Source organism: Adiantum capillus-veneris, chromosome 23 (assembly GCF_014529385.1).
Source record: "Adiantum capillus-veneris isolate H3 chromosome 23, ASM1452938v2, whole genome shotgun sequence".
Classification (NCBI taxonomy): domain Eukaryota; kingdom Viridiplantae; phylum Streptophyta; class Polypodiopsida; order Polypodiales; family Pteridaceae; genus Adiantum; species Adiantum capillus-veneris.
In genome coordinates this window covers 12,383,743-12,404,040 of record NC_140953.1, presented here as the reverse complement: position 1 = coordinate 12,404,040, position 20,298 = coordinate 12,383,743, and the positions used below count along the sequence as shown (strand labels likewise).

The 20,298-nt window shown below is 41.1% G+C and overlaps 1 protein-coding gene across 1 annotated transcript; it reads left to right on the top strand.

Annotated features, from left to right (window-relative positions):
* Nucleotides 1–3,700: 3,700 nt before the first annotated feature.
* LOC147427429 (protein MALE DISCOVERER 2-like) lies at nt 3,701–11,086 on the top strand. Its single transcript, XM_086496707.1, has 13 exons — nt 3,701–4,407; nt 4,846–4,978; nt 7,650–7,721; nt 7,808–7,951; nt 8,058–8,198; nt 8,331–8,450; nt 8,529–8,614; nt 8,693–9,118; nt 9,211–9,404; nt 9,541–9,673; nt 9,804–9,961; nt 10,117–10,332; nt 10,444–11,086. Exons 1-13 carry the CDS (start codon nt 4,311–4,313, stop codon nt 10,696–10,698), a joined length of 2,175 nt encoding a protein of 724 aa, XP_086352833.1. The 5' UTR covers nt 3,701–4,310; the 3' UTR covers nt 10,699–11,086.
* The last annotated feature ends 9,212 nt before the right edge of the window (nt 11,087–20,298 follow it).

The window sequence follows — 20,298 nt, the reverse complement described above, 5'->3', positions numbered from 1 at the left end:
GTATATTCTTTGGCAATCCAAAACCTTAGTTGGTACTCCTCTTAGCCTTTGAAAATCAGCACTTAAGTATCTACACTCATGGCTTGAATTGGTTGATTATAGAGAGTAGTGGAGTGGGTCTAATATTGCAGAGTTGCTGAGGGATAGCTCCTTTCGGACTTCTTATGGCTCAATAATGGTAAAGCCGTAGGAAAGTCTAAAAAGACCCCATTATTAAGACCAAAGCTCCCGAGGTGTGCACCATATGCCACATAATGGGCTCAACAAAACCAATAATAGATCTAGTCCCACTTACCCTAATATAATTAACAAAATTAACCATTAATAGGATACTTAAGGACCTCTCTTCCTAAGGAAGAAAAGAGAAACCAAATGCTTTGATACTAGTGTAATGAAAATGGCTTGAAAATGGCCTAAGAACATTGAGAGTAGCGGCATTAGGAAAATTAGAGAAAGCATTTTTGTGAGACTACTTTGAGAGCATAGAGGGTGAACTCAATTGATGGTAGCAACATAAACATAGTACTTAGTTAACTTGGCATGAACAATAATTTTCCAAGAGAGAGAGTTTAGAGAACATGAAAACAGTTGAGGACCCGATTTATGTGGAGCTGGCGGTCCCCTCCAATAGGCATTTGTATTATAGATTCTCCCATCAAGAGAGACTTGGTACAATACAATCTTTGTGTTCCTTGTGACCTAGGTGATGCAATGAATATGGAAAGCTTCATGCATCACGAGCATAACAGAAACTTTGCAAAAAGCATTAAACTATCCCAAGCCTCAGTCCCAAGGCCCCAAACACCTTCGAAGGTGGAGAGAGCTTACCCTCAAGCACCTTAGTCAGCAAGCATGACAAAGCACCTCAAGCTAGGGTAGTGTTCCCACAAGCACCTCAAGCTCCCTAGTCGACAGCACGACAAGCACCTCAAGCATCTTAGTCAGCAAGCACGATAAGCACCTCAAGCACCTTAGTTAGCAAGCACGACAAGCACCTCAAGCTTGGGCCGGGTTCCCACTTCAAGCTCAACCCTAGCTTACCTAAGGTCAAAGGACTTTTAACACTAACCTTTGGAAGTCTTTAATGAAGCTAACCTCCCCAAGGTCTTTTAAGCACCATTGGTCAGCCTTGCTCTTTGACATACCATCTCTCATTTGTATCCCTTTACCATTGGCCCCGTGTTGAGATAGATCTGTAAGCACATGTCTATATTCTAACCCTTGTTCCCGTTTATTCTCCACATTGAATGATAGTTTAATATGAGAAAATCATTTGCGTTGGTTAGTTATTAGATTTTATGACATGTGCTATATAGCACAACCTGAAGAAGACTGTAAGGGACCTGTTATGCAAAAAATGGCACTGACAAAATTTTGTACAAATTAACAAAATAGCCTATGCAACACCGCTTGTAGTGGAAACGAAGGATAAAATGAGCCCAAATGAAAAATCTGATCTACTAACGCTCACTGAAGCTCACTAATATTAGAGAAAGTGAGCAGGCATGTGCTTGCGATGTTGGTGACGAAGCTCAAGAGAACGCAACCTGCTTTGATACCAATTGTTGGAAATAGGGTTGCAAGGAAACACACACAGCTTGGAGAAGATGAAGGAAGCTCAAGGCACACAATAGAGACTAGTAGTACTTAGTGTGCAATGGAAAGATAAGTTAACCCTAGAGTGATGGACGTATATACAATTCACAGGGGGAAAACCTCCTAGTAAGGGAAAAAATAGATCGGCAATCCTAAGTGTGTTCATAGACATCACTACCACATGTAGATGGTAACAAATCTCCCATATGCCTTCCAAGAATCTTGGGGGTCAGTGTAGTACCCACACACAAGGGAGAAGAATCAAGGGACCCTTAACCTCAACCACTTCTTTCATTGCTCTTGCTTCCCGCTCATAGCTTGTTAGCCACAAGCAGGCTCAGAGAGATATTATGTAAAGAGATAGAGAAGGATAGAACTTGAGCTCATGCAAGAACATAAGCACATGACCAAAAGATCCAACAATGGACATGGAAGTTGAAAGCTTTTTCTTCTTCTTCCAGAGAGTATATTGGAAGATATTGGAAGAGCGGTGAGGGATTAGACACCATATAGAAGCCAAAAAAGAACACTTTGTTGATTAACAATGAGGTAAAAATCTATGGCCAAAAAGGGGAAGTGAGCTAAGCTTTAACTTTCCATGGACTTCTATTCATGCAAGAGGGAAGGGTGGGGCCTCCACACTATCTCGCACGTGCATGCTCAAATGGGATCGACGGTTGAGGTGATCTGGGCCGTCGGATGCGCATTTGGTAAATTCGGGAAGAAAAGTAAATTCGGACAGGCTTGTAAATTCGGGTTGATCCGCACCCCATGTCTCTAATCCCCGACCTCCCCACCATGAGCCATGTGCACTAACCACTATGTCCTCATGCGTACGTTGAAATATAGGCGATTCGAGTATGTCATATTGTAAATGTGGGCCGATTAGTAAATTCGAGGCAACTTCAAATCTGATGGTCCATAATTGACGTGCATCGCCTTTTTCTCCTCCACCATTGATCCCATTTGACCATGCTCGTGTGATATAGTGATGAGGTGGGTGATGGGTGGGGTATATTACTTTCCATCATCACAAACAAAATCAGAAGATGGGTTAATGTTGAGGAAGGAAGGTGTCATGGGCCCTACCCACATGTTATAGACGTCCATTAATTACGTGCATAGGAAAAACATAGAATTTATGAGGAAAGCTAAGTAGAGATCTCCATAGGAGGTTTGTGAGTGGAGAAAGGGGTCAAGTAGCTTTTTAAAGAGTGTGCAAGTAGATGTGTCCCTAACTCCCAAGTAGTCATGCTCTTCCTTAGCCAACTCTTTGAATATTAGTTTATTGGGCACCATGGCTCCGCCATTCTTGAAGAAGGTTACTTCTTGTCAGCATAAAGCAGTGACAAAGTGTCGTTGGCCCACCAAAATCCTCTCACGCCCCTGCCAAAATCCTATTGCCTAGTTCATTGTTTGCATCAGAACGTCACTCACCTCGCCTTCACCATCAGCTGCGATTGTAGCCGTTTGATTGGCAATGCACAGCTCGACACGTCCTTAGAATTTTCTCTCTCTTTCCCTCTCTCTCTACAACACTTTGCATGTGCACGTTTTCTCAAGTGGCTCGATGACCAATCACTCCAGCCACTTCTCAGAACGACACCACTGCATGTGCGCAATGTATCTCTCTCTCTCTCTCTCTTTTGTTTTCCCCTTGCAAGTTCTCTCTCTCTCTCTCTTTCTCTCTCTTTTACATACACATTGTGAAGCAAGTAGGGAGGACCTTCTTTCAATGGTTTTTGGTGTGCAGTGTGCACTTGATGTGGGGGTTGATATATTTGCACACACGTTAAAACCATGGGGTAGGGCTAAGCATATCTTGACCTACTCCATGAAGTTAATGCCGTCACTGAATATTTTCTATTTTCTAGTTGTTAATAGTTTAAGGTTGGTTTGGCTTCTTCAAAGTTCATAGGTGAATTTGGGTTTCATTTTATTTTATTTTTATGAAAGGAAATGAAGTCCAAGTCAGAAAGGGCAAATGCAAGGAAAGGAGAAAGAAATAGCGGAGCTTTGCTAAAAGCTAGGCTACCAAGCTGTGCAAGACTTTTCCTTCAAAAGGCTGAATCTGATCACAGGCGAGTTGTTTGACGTCCCAATCCCTTACCCGTTTATAGTATACGTTCTCTCCTGTGAGCTCTCTCTCTCTCTCTCTCTCTCTCTCTCTCTCTCTCTCTGTGCATGTATTTTCCTTCTCCTCCACACCATAGCCGCCCTCGCCGGCTCTTCCCGTGCTAGCTGCTCTCAGGTCCTCCCTTCAGCACATTTTAACAACCGCTCGTATCTATAGGGCTTCGGCCCCATCACCGACAACGTCAAGCTTCTACTTTGGCTTTGTCAAAGAGCTTTCGCAAGTGCAAACAAGGCTCCTGCAGAGCCCATCAAGACCGTTTGCATTGAGCATTTGCCGTGTTTAACAAGCCCCCATCATTCTCTGCTTTTCCTCGTAGTCTTTGTCGTAGGATCTCACAGTTGCCGGAGGGACCTTCAAATCTGAAGTGAGAAGATTTTGATTCTTAGGGACCGGTTGTGCAAGGAGTAGGTCAACGCCATTTGAGACATTTGTACAGGACAACCCAGGTTGTACAGCTCAAACCTTCGACAGCCTGCAAAGGTGGAGGTCAGCCTTATATCGAGATTGTACATTAAGATCACTGTAGAAACTATCGAACTCACGATAGCCATTGGAACAAAAAAGAAGGTTATTTGAAATGCATGTACCTACCCTGGACGCAATGGGGGTCTTTCTTCTAGTGGCCGTCCAACTCCTGGCTCTTTTGAGTTCTGTTGCAAGCCTATCATCAGACGGTAAGTACGCTTGTCTCACATATTCCGAGCTTTTACCACTGCTTCCATCACTGGGGTGTCCGAAAATAATCTTGGTTTAATGCTATTAAAAAGGGTTGCAAACCTGGCGGAGACGGTATCACTTCAAATAATTGAAGTGACAGCAGGGGCCCGTGTCTTCATGTGCCATTTAGGATTTAAGGAATATGGAAATAACTTTCCAGACAATTGCCATAATCTAGTTCGCTTTAAATTCATGTATGTAAGAATGTTGTTTATGAACTGCAAATGGGATAGTAATGGTTTTCCTTGTGCCATGTAATTCAAGAGCCTATAATCATGCTACACAGTAACATCAAGTTTTATGTAAAAAATAAACGGGCATAAGCTGGGAAGCTTTTATGCTCAGTTTGTTGCATATTTCAGTTTCTTGATCGAATGTTATTTGTATATTTTCAGGCTGGGCATTACTTCATTTTCGGTCCAATATTGAAGATGATTCAAGACGGGCATTGGTAAGCTGGAGCGTGTATGATGAGGATCCATGCAGCTGGTTTGGAGTCTCATGCGAGAGTGGGAAAGTCACAAGCCTGTAAGAAAATATTTGCTAGACCTCCTGTCATTTATTGTATATCAGGAAGGTCCACACAGCATCTCGATTGCTCTCTTATTTCACTTTTTTGTTGAAGTTTTGTGTATGCAATCTTTGTGCTTGTAATTCGTTTATTTATCTTTTAAAAAAAGCACAAGCTTAGTTGAACAAACAGCCTCGCAAGCGTCTTTACATGTAGATATGCCAGTAGAAACTCTGTTCGTTGGTTTGATAGAGGACATTATAATTATGAACTAATTTCATACAAACCTGCATCTACTCTTGGGAACTGATGATGTCAGTAGGGATGTCTTAGCTGTTGTCCAACCTATGCATGGTAAAGGTGTTGATCTCACTTTTTCTGATTGGACAAGTAGTGAAGTTAAGACCACATCTTCACATCTTGTCACGTTTTCAAGACTTCGTTTGATCAGGTTGTGTATCACTTTTTTCGAGGTTTCCAAGGTCGTGTTTAATTTGGTTGTGTATTCGTTTTTTGAGGTGGGTTCGTTGAGAATCTCAGTTTAGTCTCTAGCTTGATTTAGAATTTGAGAATTTGCTCCTCCTTTTTGGAAAATACATTAGAGATAGACAGTTAACTACAGCAATCTCCACAGAGTCATCAGGAAACCCCACAATCTAAGGAGTTTCTGACAGACCCTAAATAGTGGGTAAAGGGCAATCCGGTAGATTTCATCTCTCTGAAGTTTCCTCCACAGACCTAGAGGCAAGACTTAATAGCATAGCTCTGGACTTTGTCTGCATGTTTTCAAGGGTCTAGTAGTACAAGCAATCTGTTGCTGAGAAAGCAGACTGCTGAGCTTTGATACCATTGTAACCAGTCTACACCACGTACTGACTCTAAGACGATATGGCAGAGGCTGAGAGTATTGGCCCCTAATTAGGCGTCGCTGGCTGTATTTCCTTATTCATTGATCCCTCTTGAGTCTTCCACATTGTTGCAAATCTCAGGATTAACGACGTCTTGCCCTCTCTTTTATCGGCTCAAAATCCCCAAAAGCAACTTTCAAAATCACAAGTTTTTTTAAAAAAGTGCATAAAGCACCGAAAATCATTTGTTATCGTTAACTTCTACCCAACAGCAGAAAAAGCAAACTGCTTTCATTATCTGGTGCCCAAAAGCAAAGGTGCCACATCAGCCTTGTCCGTACATTATGAAAAACAGCCATATAAATGAGAAAAGTGGTGCAGGATGATGAAAAGAGACCCTCCAAGGCTGGATATGGCTATGGAAATCACAAAAATGCAGAAAAATGTTACAAAGTTTGAGTTTTTAGCCCCCGAAAAGTTCCCTAGAAGCTCAAACTCACAAATTCTTTTATTAGTAAGTCTCTTTAGACTTGCCACTTGTCAAGGTCAAAAGGCCTTAGTTTAAGTCCTTTATGTCCACTTAAAAATTAGTCTGTTTTATTAATGTTCTAAGTGACTTTTTGGTCCCATGAGGCTCGGGTACTAGGATTTTCTCATTCTTAAATGAGGGCTATACTTATCACCCGTTCACAAGTCACCAAAAGGTGTTAGCAGACAACATACACATGGGCATCCCAATTTTTTGAAACTATTTGCGGCAAGAAAGTATTATGAAAAATTAAGGCATGCAGGCACATAAGCATGCTATGCAGTACGACATCGGTATGGATAGTCCCTTTTTGTGAGCCTATGACTAGAGGATGTTCGCATGTAGGTAGATGATGGTACTAGATTGTGTGGAAAAGCTAGGCCACATGGCATTCAAGGCATGTACTTGCCATGACAAGTCTCAATGGAAAGTCAATTTTATTCTTCCGTGCATCAACTCTAGGTCCAAACCCAAACGAAGACAAAGTTTAAGAACCCCTAGAAAGAGGTGTCAAACTATGAGGCGTGTTCATTTGATTTTCCTCAATGCAAACACCGCATATGAAGTTTAAACCACAATGACTCTTTAAGTGGTCAAGGTTGACAGGAGGGTTATCTGAGGTGCATAGGACAAGTTGCATCTGCCCTTAGGCCCCAAGGTTGTTCTTGTTCCATACACGCGACTGTTAGTACGATTAGCATATTGCCGTACAAGTAGAACAATGGCTTGTGATGGATTTAGTTAGTGGACCTCTAGAGCTCTTTCCTATGCCTCGAATGCTTCTAGCCAATTTTGTGACTCTTCTGTATATTACAATGTGAAGCAAAGCTTCAATGTTCATGAACTGCTTTTGAAGCAAAGTCTCAATGTTCATGAGGCGCTAAATTACTGCTGAGTTTAACTTGTGAGACCCAAAAAACTAGCCAGTGCTTCTTTTCCCCATGTCTGTTTTGCACCAGCGTTGGCTTAGTCCATTCTGTACATACCGTCACCGGACGGTACTAGCTTGGACGTATCAACCATGCCCGTGGGCCATGGCCCGCTTGTATGTTCGAAACTCAAACTAACAACAGATGTTTGTAAATTGCGTTTGAGTGTGTTCAATCATTTGACAAAAGTCATTTGATTGAAGGAGATGAGAAAAAATAACTCATGTTGAAAGCTCACATCAGAAAAAGTACAGTAGTTGATTGAAACTTTTTATGCTGAATGGGTTTGCCAAGTTAGTTTCTGCTGCTAAATATAGTGCATATTTTTACTATTCTCGTCAAAATGCTTAGCAACTTGTTTTGAATGAAATTGTCATTGCAGTAACCTAGATGGCCTGTCCTTAAGGGGAACTCTGTCTCCAGAACTCGGCAAGCTAGTCGATCTTCGAGAATTGTAAGTCCCCGTTCTGACCGAGTTGCTCTCTCACCTCTACATACACTTTTTGGTCGTACATTAATGTGTGTGAAAATGTTGTGTAGGGTTTTGCGAGGAAATAAACTTACTGGTGTCATCCCTTTTCAGTTGGGTGAGTTGGGAAAACTGGAGGTTCTCGATCTAGCCCACAATCAGTTCTCTGGACAACTTCCTGAGGATTTAGGAAACCTTTCAACTTTAAGCAGGCTGTAAGCTTCTGTTTTTTTGGTGTGTGTGTGAGAGAGAAGAAAGCTGCAATTTATATATTTTTCTTTTCCTAACCTAGAGTTTCTTGTGTTGACTGTATTATAACAGTTATCTGGAGAACAACAATCTTGAAGGAGTCATACCAGCTGAGCTAGGAGAGCTGGAAAATCTTTGTGAGCTGATTATCAGTGTGAATAAGTTGACAGGCATCATTCCAGGGGATCTCTCGATTCCTAGTGCTAATAGTCTGTAAGTAGTGTTATTTCATCGCTGCCTTCTGGTAGGTGCATGATGCATGCTAAAAGAAGTGTTAGAAGTTTGAAACCTGTGAGTGAAGGCTAAATAAAATTCACTGATTTTTCGTGCTTCCTTGTGATGCAGTTTCAATGATGGGGATGACTTCGAGATAGGGATCTGTAAGTTGAAATATTTACAGGTCGCAGATTTTTCTAGCAATTATTTTGAAGGACGTGTACCTCTGTGCTTGCAGCGCCTTCCGAGGTTTGTACATGGCAGTTTTGCATTCAACTTCACTTTGCCTCAATTGTGACCATTGTGACTGGGTGTGGGTTATTGCAGTGCGAGTTTTACCCTCAATTGTCTATCTCGAGAACATTTACCGCACCAACGGCCTGTGCAAGAATGCTCACAAGAGCTTTATTCTGGTAAGGTCCTGAATTAGCTGCTGTTTGTGGCAAAATTTTAATGAATTGACCATTCGCTTGTGTATGCACAACTAACAGTTGCGAGGCGGCGGCTTCTTCAAAGTGATGGAGTAGTAACCAATCAAACTATTACTAATGTTACTGAAGGGCCTCCACTCAGCATCTCGACTGGCTCTCCGGCACCTTCTCCCTCAGAACCTGTTCAAAAAACTACCACTTCCATCAACTCACCAGCCTCGGCACCCACGTCATTTGACTCACCTGTGCCTTCTCCTGGAATGGCTCCAAGCCCATCATCAGGGTCTCTTACTCCTCCCATTGTTTCTTCTTCATCATCCAGTACAAGGACATCTACTGTTATAGGACTGGTAGTAGTCAGCACTATAGTGGTATGTGTGGCCATGGCTGGTGTTTTTATGTGGCTACGCTATCGGCGTAAAAGTTCTGCAGTGAGACCTTGGAAAGGTAGTATGAGTGGTGAACTTCATAAAGGATTTACAAAAGGTTAGCTTCTTTGCCCCATCACTTTTTTAGTACTAAAGAGGATGCTAAGAGCATCCACCAGTGTAAGAACTCAATAATCTTACTGTGTGCAGGTGTGCCTGCATTTAGTCGAGCTGAACTGGAGGCTGCTTGTGAGGATTTTAGCAACATAATAGGATCCTCCCCTGATATTGTCCTGTTCAAGGGCACATTACCCAATGCAGATGGCATTGAAATAGCTGTGACAAGCATTAGAAAATCTGCTAAGAGTTGGTCCAGCAATTCAGAATTGATATTTTGGCGAAAGGTGCAAATCCCCCCCCCCCCCCAAAAAAAAAAAAGAAGAAAAAAAAACACCACCACACACAGACACAGATGCACACCATAGAGTGAGGCAGAGTAACTTATATATTTCACCAATAGAATATCTGTTGTATATGCAGGTGGAGTGTTTGTCACAAATGAAGCACCAAAATCTTGTGAATTTACTGGGCTACTGTGCGGAGGAGGAGCCGTTCATTAGAATGCTGGTCTTCGAATATGTTCCTAATGGGACAGTGCATGAGCACCTCCACAGTAATTTTTTTCTCTTGCTGAATGCTGCTTACTTTCTTCTTGTACCCAAACAATTATTATGAATGTGCACTCCTGTAGTCATTGGAAACATTGCACTGGTTTGACGTTGTATGGAATGGTTGTTATGCAGATAAAGATTCTGAGCATCTGGACTGGGAGACTCGCATGAGAATAATAATGGGAGTAGCTAATGCCTTGGATTACATGCATCATGGATTTGATTCTCCGGTCACACACACAAAACTAGATGCGAAGTCTGTTTTCTTAACAGAGGACTTCTCTCCCAAGGTTAGTGACTTTGTCAGTGTGTTTTTTGATATTTGAAGTGTTTAATATCTCTGCCAGGGTTTACGTCGGTTTGAGTTTTAAAAAGGGTTCTAACTTGACAATATCTTATCATTGATCATTGATGTTTGCTATAATGTCTTAAAATTTAATTTCAGGTGGCTGATTTTGGAGTATGGAAAGCGTCGAAAACTCACAAAGATTTGAAGGCCTCCAGTGAAAGATCACATGACCTAGGCCATGATGATTTGGAGTTATCTGACAGGCTTATACCGCATTTGGAGACCAACATTTATGAGTTTGGAGTTTTTCTTCTAGAAATGATGACAGGCAGATCATCTCACTCTAAGGAGCTTGGATCTCTAACAGAATGGGTAAAATTATAGTTTAAAATTGTTTGTGAAGTGTGATGTCTCCATGATGATATTGTGGGCGATGCCAATTTCTGGGAGGGATATTTATGAGGCCTATATTGATGTGTGCAGGCCTGGAGCTCCATCTGCCCAACTGGGCAAGCTGCTTGTATTGTGGATCCTAGCCTTCAATCTTACAATGCCGGCGAGCTTGAGCTGGTCAGTAGAACAGCTTATGATTGCTTGCAGTCTGATACTTCAAGGGCTTTTACAATGAGGCAAATCTCTCTCACTCTGAGTTCTTCCCTTTCATCTATCAAAGAACCCATAGTACCAAAATCTTCACCGTTGTTGTGGGCGGAGCTGCAAATACTTTCGCAAGACTAGTGCTCCATTTGCATCCTCGTTCAATGTGAAGGCTTTTCCTGCCCATTTGTCTCCTTGTTTGCGGAGTTCAAGACGTCTTTTCGGGTGGCCCTGTCGAACATGTCCTTTGTTCTTGGAAACGCATGAAATGGGGCTCCACATGAAGTATGATGGGCACCTCCATCTGTTTCATTCTTAAGTATCAAGAGAGGAGTTTATTGAGAATTTTGATTGCATAGCTGCTGGGCTCTTAAGACTTATGCATATTTATTGCCATTGTAACATAACAGTTCCTGAATTTTTTGTTGCCGTTCCATCTCATGTAAGAGTTGGAATCAGGGCAGCACCTGCTTGTGTAAGAATTATTCAGCTAGATATACATACAAGGAATCGCTTTTTCTCTTTAAAAGGCAGTGAAGGGGTTAGTCTGCAGTTAGCCTCGTGTTCCATATGGCAGCTGTTAGAGAAATTTGGATAAGCCTAACATCTGAGCCTATCTACTCTAGAGACTGCCAAACCCTTATGTCCGAGTCTGCAGTTAGTCTGCAGTTAGCCTCGTGTTCCATATGGCAGCTGTTAGAGAAATTTGGATAAGCCTAACATCTGAGCCTATCGACTCTAGAGACTGCCAAACCCTTATGTCCGAGTCTGGAAGGGCATTTAAGGTGTTGTGAAGTGATTTGGAATGGGTGGAATAACACTTCCATTGCATTTGGAACAAAATCTGTGTGTTTCCCATCAATTTCTCCAAGTTCTTTTGTTGTCTGTCTTTGAATGTGTATTCTTAGAATGGTTTTTTATCAAATTATGTGTATATATAAGACCACACATGGAGTCCCTAATAGGACATGGAAGGGTATTTGAGAATCAGAGAAGCCCTTGGTATTCTCAGAATGCATATTCTTAGAATGGATTTTTATCAAACTATGTGTATGTATGAGAGCACATATGGAAGAACACATATCAAACTATGTGTATATATGAGAGCACATGGAAGAACGTTGTTTGAGAATGAGTAAAGCCCTTGGTTTTCAAAAGTGCATACATTTCCATCTTTTTTTCTCAAATTTCCTCTTTGATTTCATTGGTTTCATTTGATTCTTTGAGTGCCATTTAAGTGTGGTGGGAAGGGAAGGGAACCTAGTCGAGTGTAGGCAAGGTTGTGTGTCTGCAAGGATGAGTAAATTTGTGAGTGGATATTAGGTCACATCTTCTTGTAAGAACTAATTTTTTCATAGAATTATGCCTAACCCTAAGTGAAGCAGCTCGATGATACACTCTAACAAATTGAAAAAAAGTCAAAGTTGAGGCATTGAATGAAAATGTTTGCTACAATGTCTAGAAGAGAACAATAGTCACAAGTGTGGTAACAATCTAGGGGATGTAGAAGGTTGTAGTGAGTTTGGTGGAGAGTGACGGAGAGAGAGGGGTAAACATTACTCAAAAGGGAAATCACTCAAGTTTGTGAACATGAAGTGCCATCGCTTCTTATGAACTTGAGATTACTTGCACTTAACTCAAGATCGCGTTTATGAGTCCAAGTTAATGTATTTTAGAACCTGATTCGCTTGAGTCACATTACCTATTCAAACGCCTCTCACTTATGCAATATGATTAGGCATCATCCGCCCTACCTCTCTTGGATCCATGAATCTTAACATGGTATCAGAGCCATGGTGTGGTAGCTAGGGTTTTGGCAATCATTAGATCAGGACTAGGGAGTTTCAATTAGCTTTTAGTCACTCTACGGTTGGATAGTGAGCCGCTTTCCACACTATGGTTAGTAAAGGTTAGTTAATGTGTGATTAGGGGTGCTGCTATCTTTATCTTATGCACAATATTGTGGGGAAGAAGCATTCTTCAACATCCCTTGATTGAACCCTTTATCAAGATCCCTCGTATTTGGGAAGTAGTTTAATAAGAACCAGGATTCTCCATAAAACTCTTTGGTCTAGAAGAGTGGTAGGGTTATTTTTTAAGAGTCAAGCTGAAGTCTTGTATCTGTGTGAGTCGCTTCAAGTGGTGGGAGTCGCTTCCAAGCTTTGACATGGAGCGTTCAATAGTTGCTATCAACAAGTGGGTAAGCCATGCCGTGACCCATTCACCACAAGCTTGTCCACAAGCGGGTGGAAGAGGCCCCACCAGATTCCAAACAGAAGAAAGCTGTTTTCTTTCACTTGATTGAGGTGGGTCCCCACCCTACATTTGATGCACGACAAATTTCACAGTAGCTCATTGACTACGTCACTTAGTCTCCTACCCAAGACAAAAAACGATTCTTGCACGGGTGCCTACTCTAAAACTCTTATTTTGAAGCCAGATGAAGAGCTTGATTAGTCGAGGTTAGGCTTCGGAGACATCAGAGGTGGAAATCACAGGCCTGCAAGTTCAGTGCATGAGTCATTTGCTGTTCGCAGTCACATGGGCTTTTTTTTTTGGTCAACGTCTTGCAAAAAGGCAAACTACCACCACAAAAATCCGGTTCCTTGCTCAGAAAATCCGAAGTTCATGCAACCATGCGAGCAATCGACTGCTATATATGATTGATATGTCTTTGTAATCCGCGTGAGGTTGTACGCTCTCATGAAGAGCACCAACTTGGTTTTACAATTCTATATTTCCTTTTTACCTTTAATGGCGATAATTTTTTCACTTGGCAAAGAAAACCAATGTATTTGTCGATGCGCAAAGGGCTTTGGCACTTAGTAGAACCGCATAAGGATGCATCTGCAACAGTCAGCACAACTATGTATCAAAAAGCAGTAGGACTTATAGCACAGTCACTCGGTGATGACATTATCTCACATATTGTTGGAACCAAGGATGCAAAGGAGGCTCGGGATGCTCTCAACTACGAGTTTGGCACCGCATCAAAGAGTTCGAAGACCAATCTTTTGTGATGCAGTTCTACAAGTTTAAGAAGAAGGATGGTGAGACACTTATGGCTCATCTTAACAAGTTCAAAGCATTGAAACATCAACTGTTAGGAGTACAAAAGCAAATTCTTAATGATGAAGCCATAACAGTTCTACTCAATAGTGTTGACAAGGCACCACTTGACACACTAGTGTCTACTTTGCAAAATATGGAGGAGAAGCTTGATGAAGTAATTGTTGCACTCTCGGAGTTTGATTCAAAGCACAAGACTGAGCTAGAAGATGTGACTCCAACAAAAGTATCGAGAGATCGCGCATTCTTCAATCAAGGAGGATTCATAGGAGGAAGAGAAACCATGACAAGAGGAAAAGGATGAGGTCAAGGTGGCGGAAGAGGACAATTTATCTGTCATAGACGTGGACAACCATGACATTTTGCTAGGGATTGCCCTCAACAAGAGGCAAATTTTATTGGAAGAAGAAGAAGAAGAGGCACCAACAAGGGAGGAACCTACGAGAAGGGCTAGGAAATCTATTTTCGAATCTATTGTAGAACCCCATGTATCTATGCACATGTCAAGACTTGGGCTAATCTATAGGTATAGGAAATTCGGGCTAGATAATAGAAGTATGGGACACCTTTTTTGGCCTACTCATTATGGAGTAAAGGGATCAGGAAAGTGCAAAGATTGTATTTTTGCGGGGGGGTGTTGAAGTTTGTGGTGAGTTTGGTGGAGAGTGAAGGAGAGAAAGGGGCATAAAACCCACATACAATGTGATAATGTATGGTCTAGTATAAAAGAGGCTCATTTCTCAATGGAAAATCATCCAAGTTTGTGAACATGAAGTGCCGTGCTTCTTGCACTTAGCTCAAGATCGTGTTTAATAGTCCAAGCTAATCTATCTTGGAATCTAATTTTCTTAAGTCATATTACTAGTTCACATGTCTCTCTCACTTATGCATTATGATTAGGCATCATCCACCCTAGCTCTCTTGGATCCATAAATCTTAACATGGGACTTTTGCCAAGAAGTATCCAAGTAGATGTCATCACGAACAATGTAGGGAATCGCTGTACACCACTGCTAAGTGTGTGTATTTCTCTAAGAAAGATGTTCCAATTTGTGTGTAGAAACAATTCTTGTAGTAGAATCAATAGTCATAAAGGATTGTCAATACGCCTATAAATGTTCAATCCTGCCGATGAAGATATGGGGCCACTTATCTCAAGAAAATAGGAAGCAACTACAACCCATCACAGTCATGCAATCGATCCACAACAACTCCAGAAAGGTTATACTAAGAAGTTTGTACTATAAACTTGATTGTGTGATATAGGGGTCACTCATCTCAAGAAAATAGGAAGCATCTACAACCCATCACAGTCATGTAGCTGATCCACAACAATTCCAAGAAGGTCATACCGAGAAGTTTGTACTCCAAGCTTGATTGTGTGTTAGAGGAGTCATTGCTAAATTGCATGGAGAACCACCATTAATGGATGGTGCCATGTACGTAGGAATACATTTGCACCACAAACTTGATTGTATTATGTAGGAGTCATCGCTAAATTTCACTGATCACCATTGGATGGTGTCATGTTAGAAGGTAAATAGTCTTACAAGTAATACTACTCAATCTACACTAGGGTCGTCCTCTCAAAGGAGGGATGGCTAGACTGGGATGTCTACACCAAAATCATCCCTTGAGAAGAGGGATGTGTAGAGCAAGATGTCTAAGCCATCATGTATGCATCTCTTGCCTCCAATGCTCTAGTGTCTCCAAAGCACCATCCATGCCAACAATGCCATGAGATTGCAAGTCAGAGTGGCTATCCTCTTTCCAAGATGGGAGATCAGATCAACCTAGGTTGAGGGATGCGTATGTTTAAGGTTATCCAGGTTGAGTGTAGACAATTGTGAAGGTAGAAATCTGAATGATTAGGAGAGAAGGAGAGAAATTGTGTTGTCAATCAGGCAGTCAAAACCTATATGATCCAACCTCATCTTGCGGATAAACTTTCCAAGGAATTCCAAAGCTAGCCCAATCAATAGATCAAGGATATTTCAAGCTACAACAATCCATCCGTAGACCACATAGACCACCCCTAATGGTGTCTTTCTAGTGGGTAACCATACGAGAGGCAAATGTTGAGATGTCATGCTCAACATGTACGACTCTTGGATGACTATCACTGATAGTCATCATCACTGGCATGCCTTGGTGGATACGCATACCTTTGCCAGTGATACTATAGATGTACTACACCGAGTTGGTCTACCTACCGGAGTAGTGATGGCACACTTATCCATTCACCCCACTCACTAGCGGTTCCACTAGATCGTTTTACTAATTTCGTTTTATGTTGTTGTATTCCCCTATGTTTTTTTATAGCCCTCCTACCTTGAGTTAGTGAAGAAGAATAGGGTTTTCCTCCATCTACATGAGTGTATGTGTGCTTGTAAGAGCTCAAGCTCTTTTCTTCTCTCTCTCTCTCTCTCTCTCTCTCTCTCTCTCTCTCTCAACATGGTATCAAAGCTTGGTTGTGTTTGAAGAGCTTGGAGTAGATGGTAGGAATCAAGAAGAGTTAGACTTGTCTAATTTTCTAAAAGAATTCCAAGGTGTGTTCATTGATGATATCCCTATGGACTGACCTCCGAAACGAGGGGATGATGACCCAGGAGAAGAAGAGGAAGCAGTCTCAAAATTCCGTGGAGCCATCATCAAACGATCTCCAATTGAGGTGATTCTTTTTATAGAAATTCTAAGGCTAGGGATTCTACATATCTATATTATGGTGATACAAAAAGCTCCAGTTTGGCCATAGTGTTCAAATATATTGTTTGGTATTGTAAAACAAGTGTATGTACATATATTGTGGTTACAAGTGGAAATTGAATATTTTTAGAAGGCTGCTCATAGAGTTGATAAAGGGTTGTTGAAAACATGTCGTCCAACAATGATGGACTTAACCAGATTTTCAGCTGGACAAGAACAACTTTCATGCTTGGAAGTTCATAATGACCAAATTTCTTATGGGTAAAGGTTATTGGGAGTAGAGAGCATGATACAACACCAATGTTACCAAAGGAAGGTGCAAGTTCTAAAAATGTTTAAAGATTGGAACTAGAGAGCTCAAAAGGTAATGTTCTGGCTTTCTGTGAGTGTGTAGAACACTATGATTGGGCACAACAAGATTCTCACAACCCTAAGGAGGCTTGGAACACCTTACGGTCATTGGATGTGACCAACACAAAAGCAAGGAAGCTACAATTGAAGATTGAGATGAACACAGTGAAGAAGAAAAAAATGTAAAAAATGTCTATCAATGACTATTCATTGAAGATCAAGAACATATGTGATTTTCTTGCATCAATTGGTGTTACAGTCGATGTTGATGATAAAGTGGAAGCATGTGTGTGAGGTTTGGGCCAAAATACAAACAGTTTAAAACTGGTATCCATCTTCAAGAGAACATTTCCTCATCTACAAATTTGGTGTCCTTTATTGATTGTGGAAGAGAAGGAACTTGAAGAAGACTCCTCTATGCAAGGTAGAAATAGTTTTGAACAGGTGCTCTTCAACAATAGAGGAATAACATGTGGTATAGGTCATGGAGGAGATCGAGGAAGAGGCAACCACCGAGCACAACAATAGGATAACAATCAGAGATAAACACATGTGATCGAGGAAACTTTCAAGGCAGGAAGAGGAGTCCAAGAGGTTATGGAAGTGCACAATGTAACAATACAGGTCAACATGGAAATGTAGTATGCTAGAATTGTGTGAGACATGGTCACTTTGAACGCAAATTTCTAAACAGGAGATAACAAAGTAATTATGCAATCACTAGTAGGAATGTAGATGAGCTTGAGAGGCTATTTGTGGTGTGCAACACATGCTAAATACTATGCCTATAAATGTGGAAAAATCTAGTGATAATGTGTGGTATAAGGATTCTGGTGCATCAAATCACATGAATTGTCATGGTGAGTAGTTCAAGGAAATGCAAACTTTGCAAAGTCTTGGTTATAAAGAGATTGGGTATGATACTACACATCCCATTATGCATACAAGGAATGTACCATTCACATGAATTGTCATGGTGAGTAGTTCAAGGAAATGCAAACTTTGCAAAGTCTTGGTTATAAAGAGATTGGGTATGATACTACACATCCCATTATGCATACAAGGAATGTACCATTGTTTATGACATATGGTATAGCCATCTATCTGAGTGCGTGAGTGCTTGCAAGAGACTAAGCTCTCTCCTTCTCTCTCTCTCTCTCTCTTAATATGAAAGGAAAGTTCTTAGCAAGGGACATCAACTTGAGTACATATCGACAGATGAGCAGGTTGGAGATTTATTCATGAAGGCCCTTCGAGCGGAGAAGCTACAACAACTTTGAGCGATGCTTGTCATACGAGAGATGGCGTTGAGCTTGAGGGAGAGTGTTGAGATGTCAAGCTCTACATGTACAACTTCTAGATGACTATGTTTAATACTTTTAAATAATAAGATTATCTATCACTGACAATCATCATCACTGGAATGCCTTAATGTGGATATGCATACCTTCACTAGTGATTCTACAATTGTACTACACCGATACCTACCAGAGTGATGGCACACTTATCCATTCACCTCACTCACTCACTCACTCACTCACCAGCGGTTCACACTAGATCGTTGTATTAGTTTTTCTTTGTGTTGTTATTTTCCCCTATGTTTTTTTGTAGACCTCTTATCTTGAGTTAGTGAGGAAGAAGAAGAATAGGGTTTGCCTCCATCTATGTGTGTCTGTGTGCGCGTGCGCGCTTGCAAGAGCTCAAGCTATCTCCTTCTCTCTCTCTCTCTCTCTCTCTCTCTCTCTCTCTCTTAACAACAAAGTGGCAAAGTTTTAGTCTATATTCCACCCAAAACGACACCTCAAAGGGGATTTAATTGCTAATTTGTAGCAAAAATGAGATATCTCCTCTACTTTGTCCCATACCAAAGCATTATATAGGTTCAAATGGGTAGATCTCTAAGTGCACAGCCAATGAAAGGCTGAAGTCTACTTTTAGGGACTTGCTATACGTCGTGTACAAGCTACAAGGCTACAAGCACACAACCTTACATATGCAAACAAGCTCTACGTCTACAGGGTGGTGTGTCACTCACCTCCTACAGTGTTGCCACCGAGGGACTCAGTGTGTGCGCAGAGAAGAAGAAGCCGCCACATCACCGCTCGTCGTTCTCTCATGCCGTCGTGCTCTCTCTCTCTCTCTGTCTCTCACGCTCACAAACATGCAAGAAGAGGTGAAGCAAGAGCAAAGCTTGCACGTTGAGAATTATTTGAAAACCCTAGTTTACAGCCTTATCTAGGGCTTGCCATCCTTTTTACATACGAGCACCCATATATTTTGTCAGTCAGTGCTAAATGGGTATGGTGTATCTTTCATCCGCGATCACCACCCTTTTACTATAAACCTCTTGGACTGACAAGCCCGGCCCATGACTAAACATATGCACAAAAGAATAATGACGGTATCATGGGTTAACATGCCCCCCTTCCTGACATAGATTCCTTCCTCGGAATCTAGTGAGGTGAAGCTCGTTTGTCAAGGTGGTAGAGCATCTGGGATAGATTGTCTGCACAACAAATTCACCGTGAGAGTATGCAAGCGGAACTTTATGGCAATAAAGCATGAGGGACATATAAAGTACATGAGAACATGAGTAATTGAAAAGAATTATGAAATGCTACACTGTCATTAAGGACGAATAACTTTCACTTTGATGAAGTTAATCAATCAAGAGTTTTGGGCTTATAGATGAATCTACCAGTGAGGTAGGTATGCCTAAGGTTAAAACAACTTCTCTATTGGTAGCAAAGTTATGAAGATTATCTAAATGCAAGATTCCCCAATTGTGCCTTTTAGCTTTGATTAGCCAACTAACTCTCACAACTCCAAACAAGAGCTTGAATTTTTCACTTTTAAGCTTAATGGAAGTATCTTTCATATTACCTTTTTTTTTCTTTTTTTCTTTCAAAATTATTTGCCGTATGTGCTTATTTTGTATGTCCGGGGCGTTTTTGCTTTTCAAAGAAAAGAGTCCACACGGGAACCTTGAGGGCTCTAATACCATAGATAATACATGTGAGTGAGGTACCAAATCAAGCCGAGATTTCTCTTCCAGCTTAATATTTTACCTTTATGGTACTTTTTCTTTTTTCTTCCATGTCCTTTGTATTCTCACTAGTGTCTTCGTTGTTGAAGTGAGCAAGCTTCTCTATGCCTAAAACACTCCTAAGGTCTCAAACACCCAGATAATTTTACCAACTAGAACTAGTGGTCAAGTAAATGAGTTAACCTAAAGTCACGGCCTGCTAACCTCAAGGCTCATCCATAAGACTAAACTCTAGTTCATCAACCTAAGCAAAGACAAATTTATATAGCTATAATGGAAGATAACAAAACATAACTAAATGCACTTATTCAAACCATGTAAAACCACAAGTAGAAAATATAAATATCACAAGCATGAACCATAGAAAGTAGTACACCTGAAGGTATGGAATTGCTCATTTTGTTGAAGGAGATGTCCTTAACCATGTGGATGGAAATCCATATAAGTTCTCTTAATGCTTCTACACAACAATATCAAGTAACAAGGCACTATACCTCCATGAGGCATGTCAGTGTGAAAAGAATAAAACTCATGGAAAACAAGTTGAAACAAAATCTAGACCCTAACCG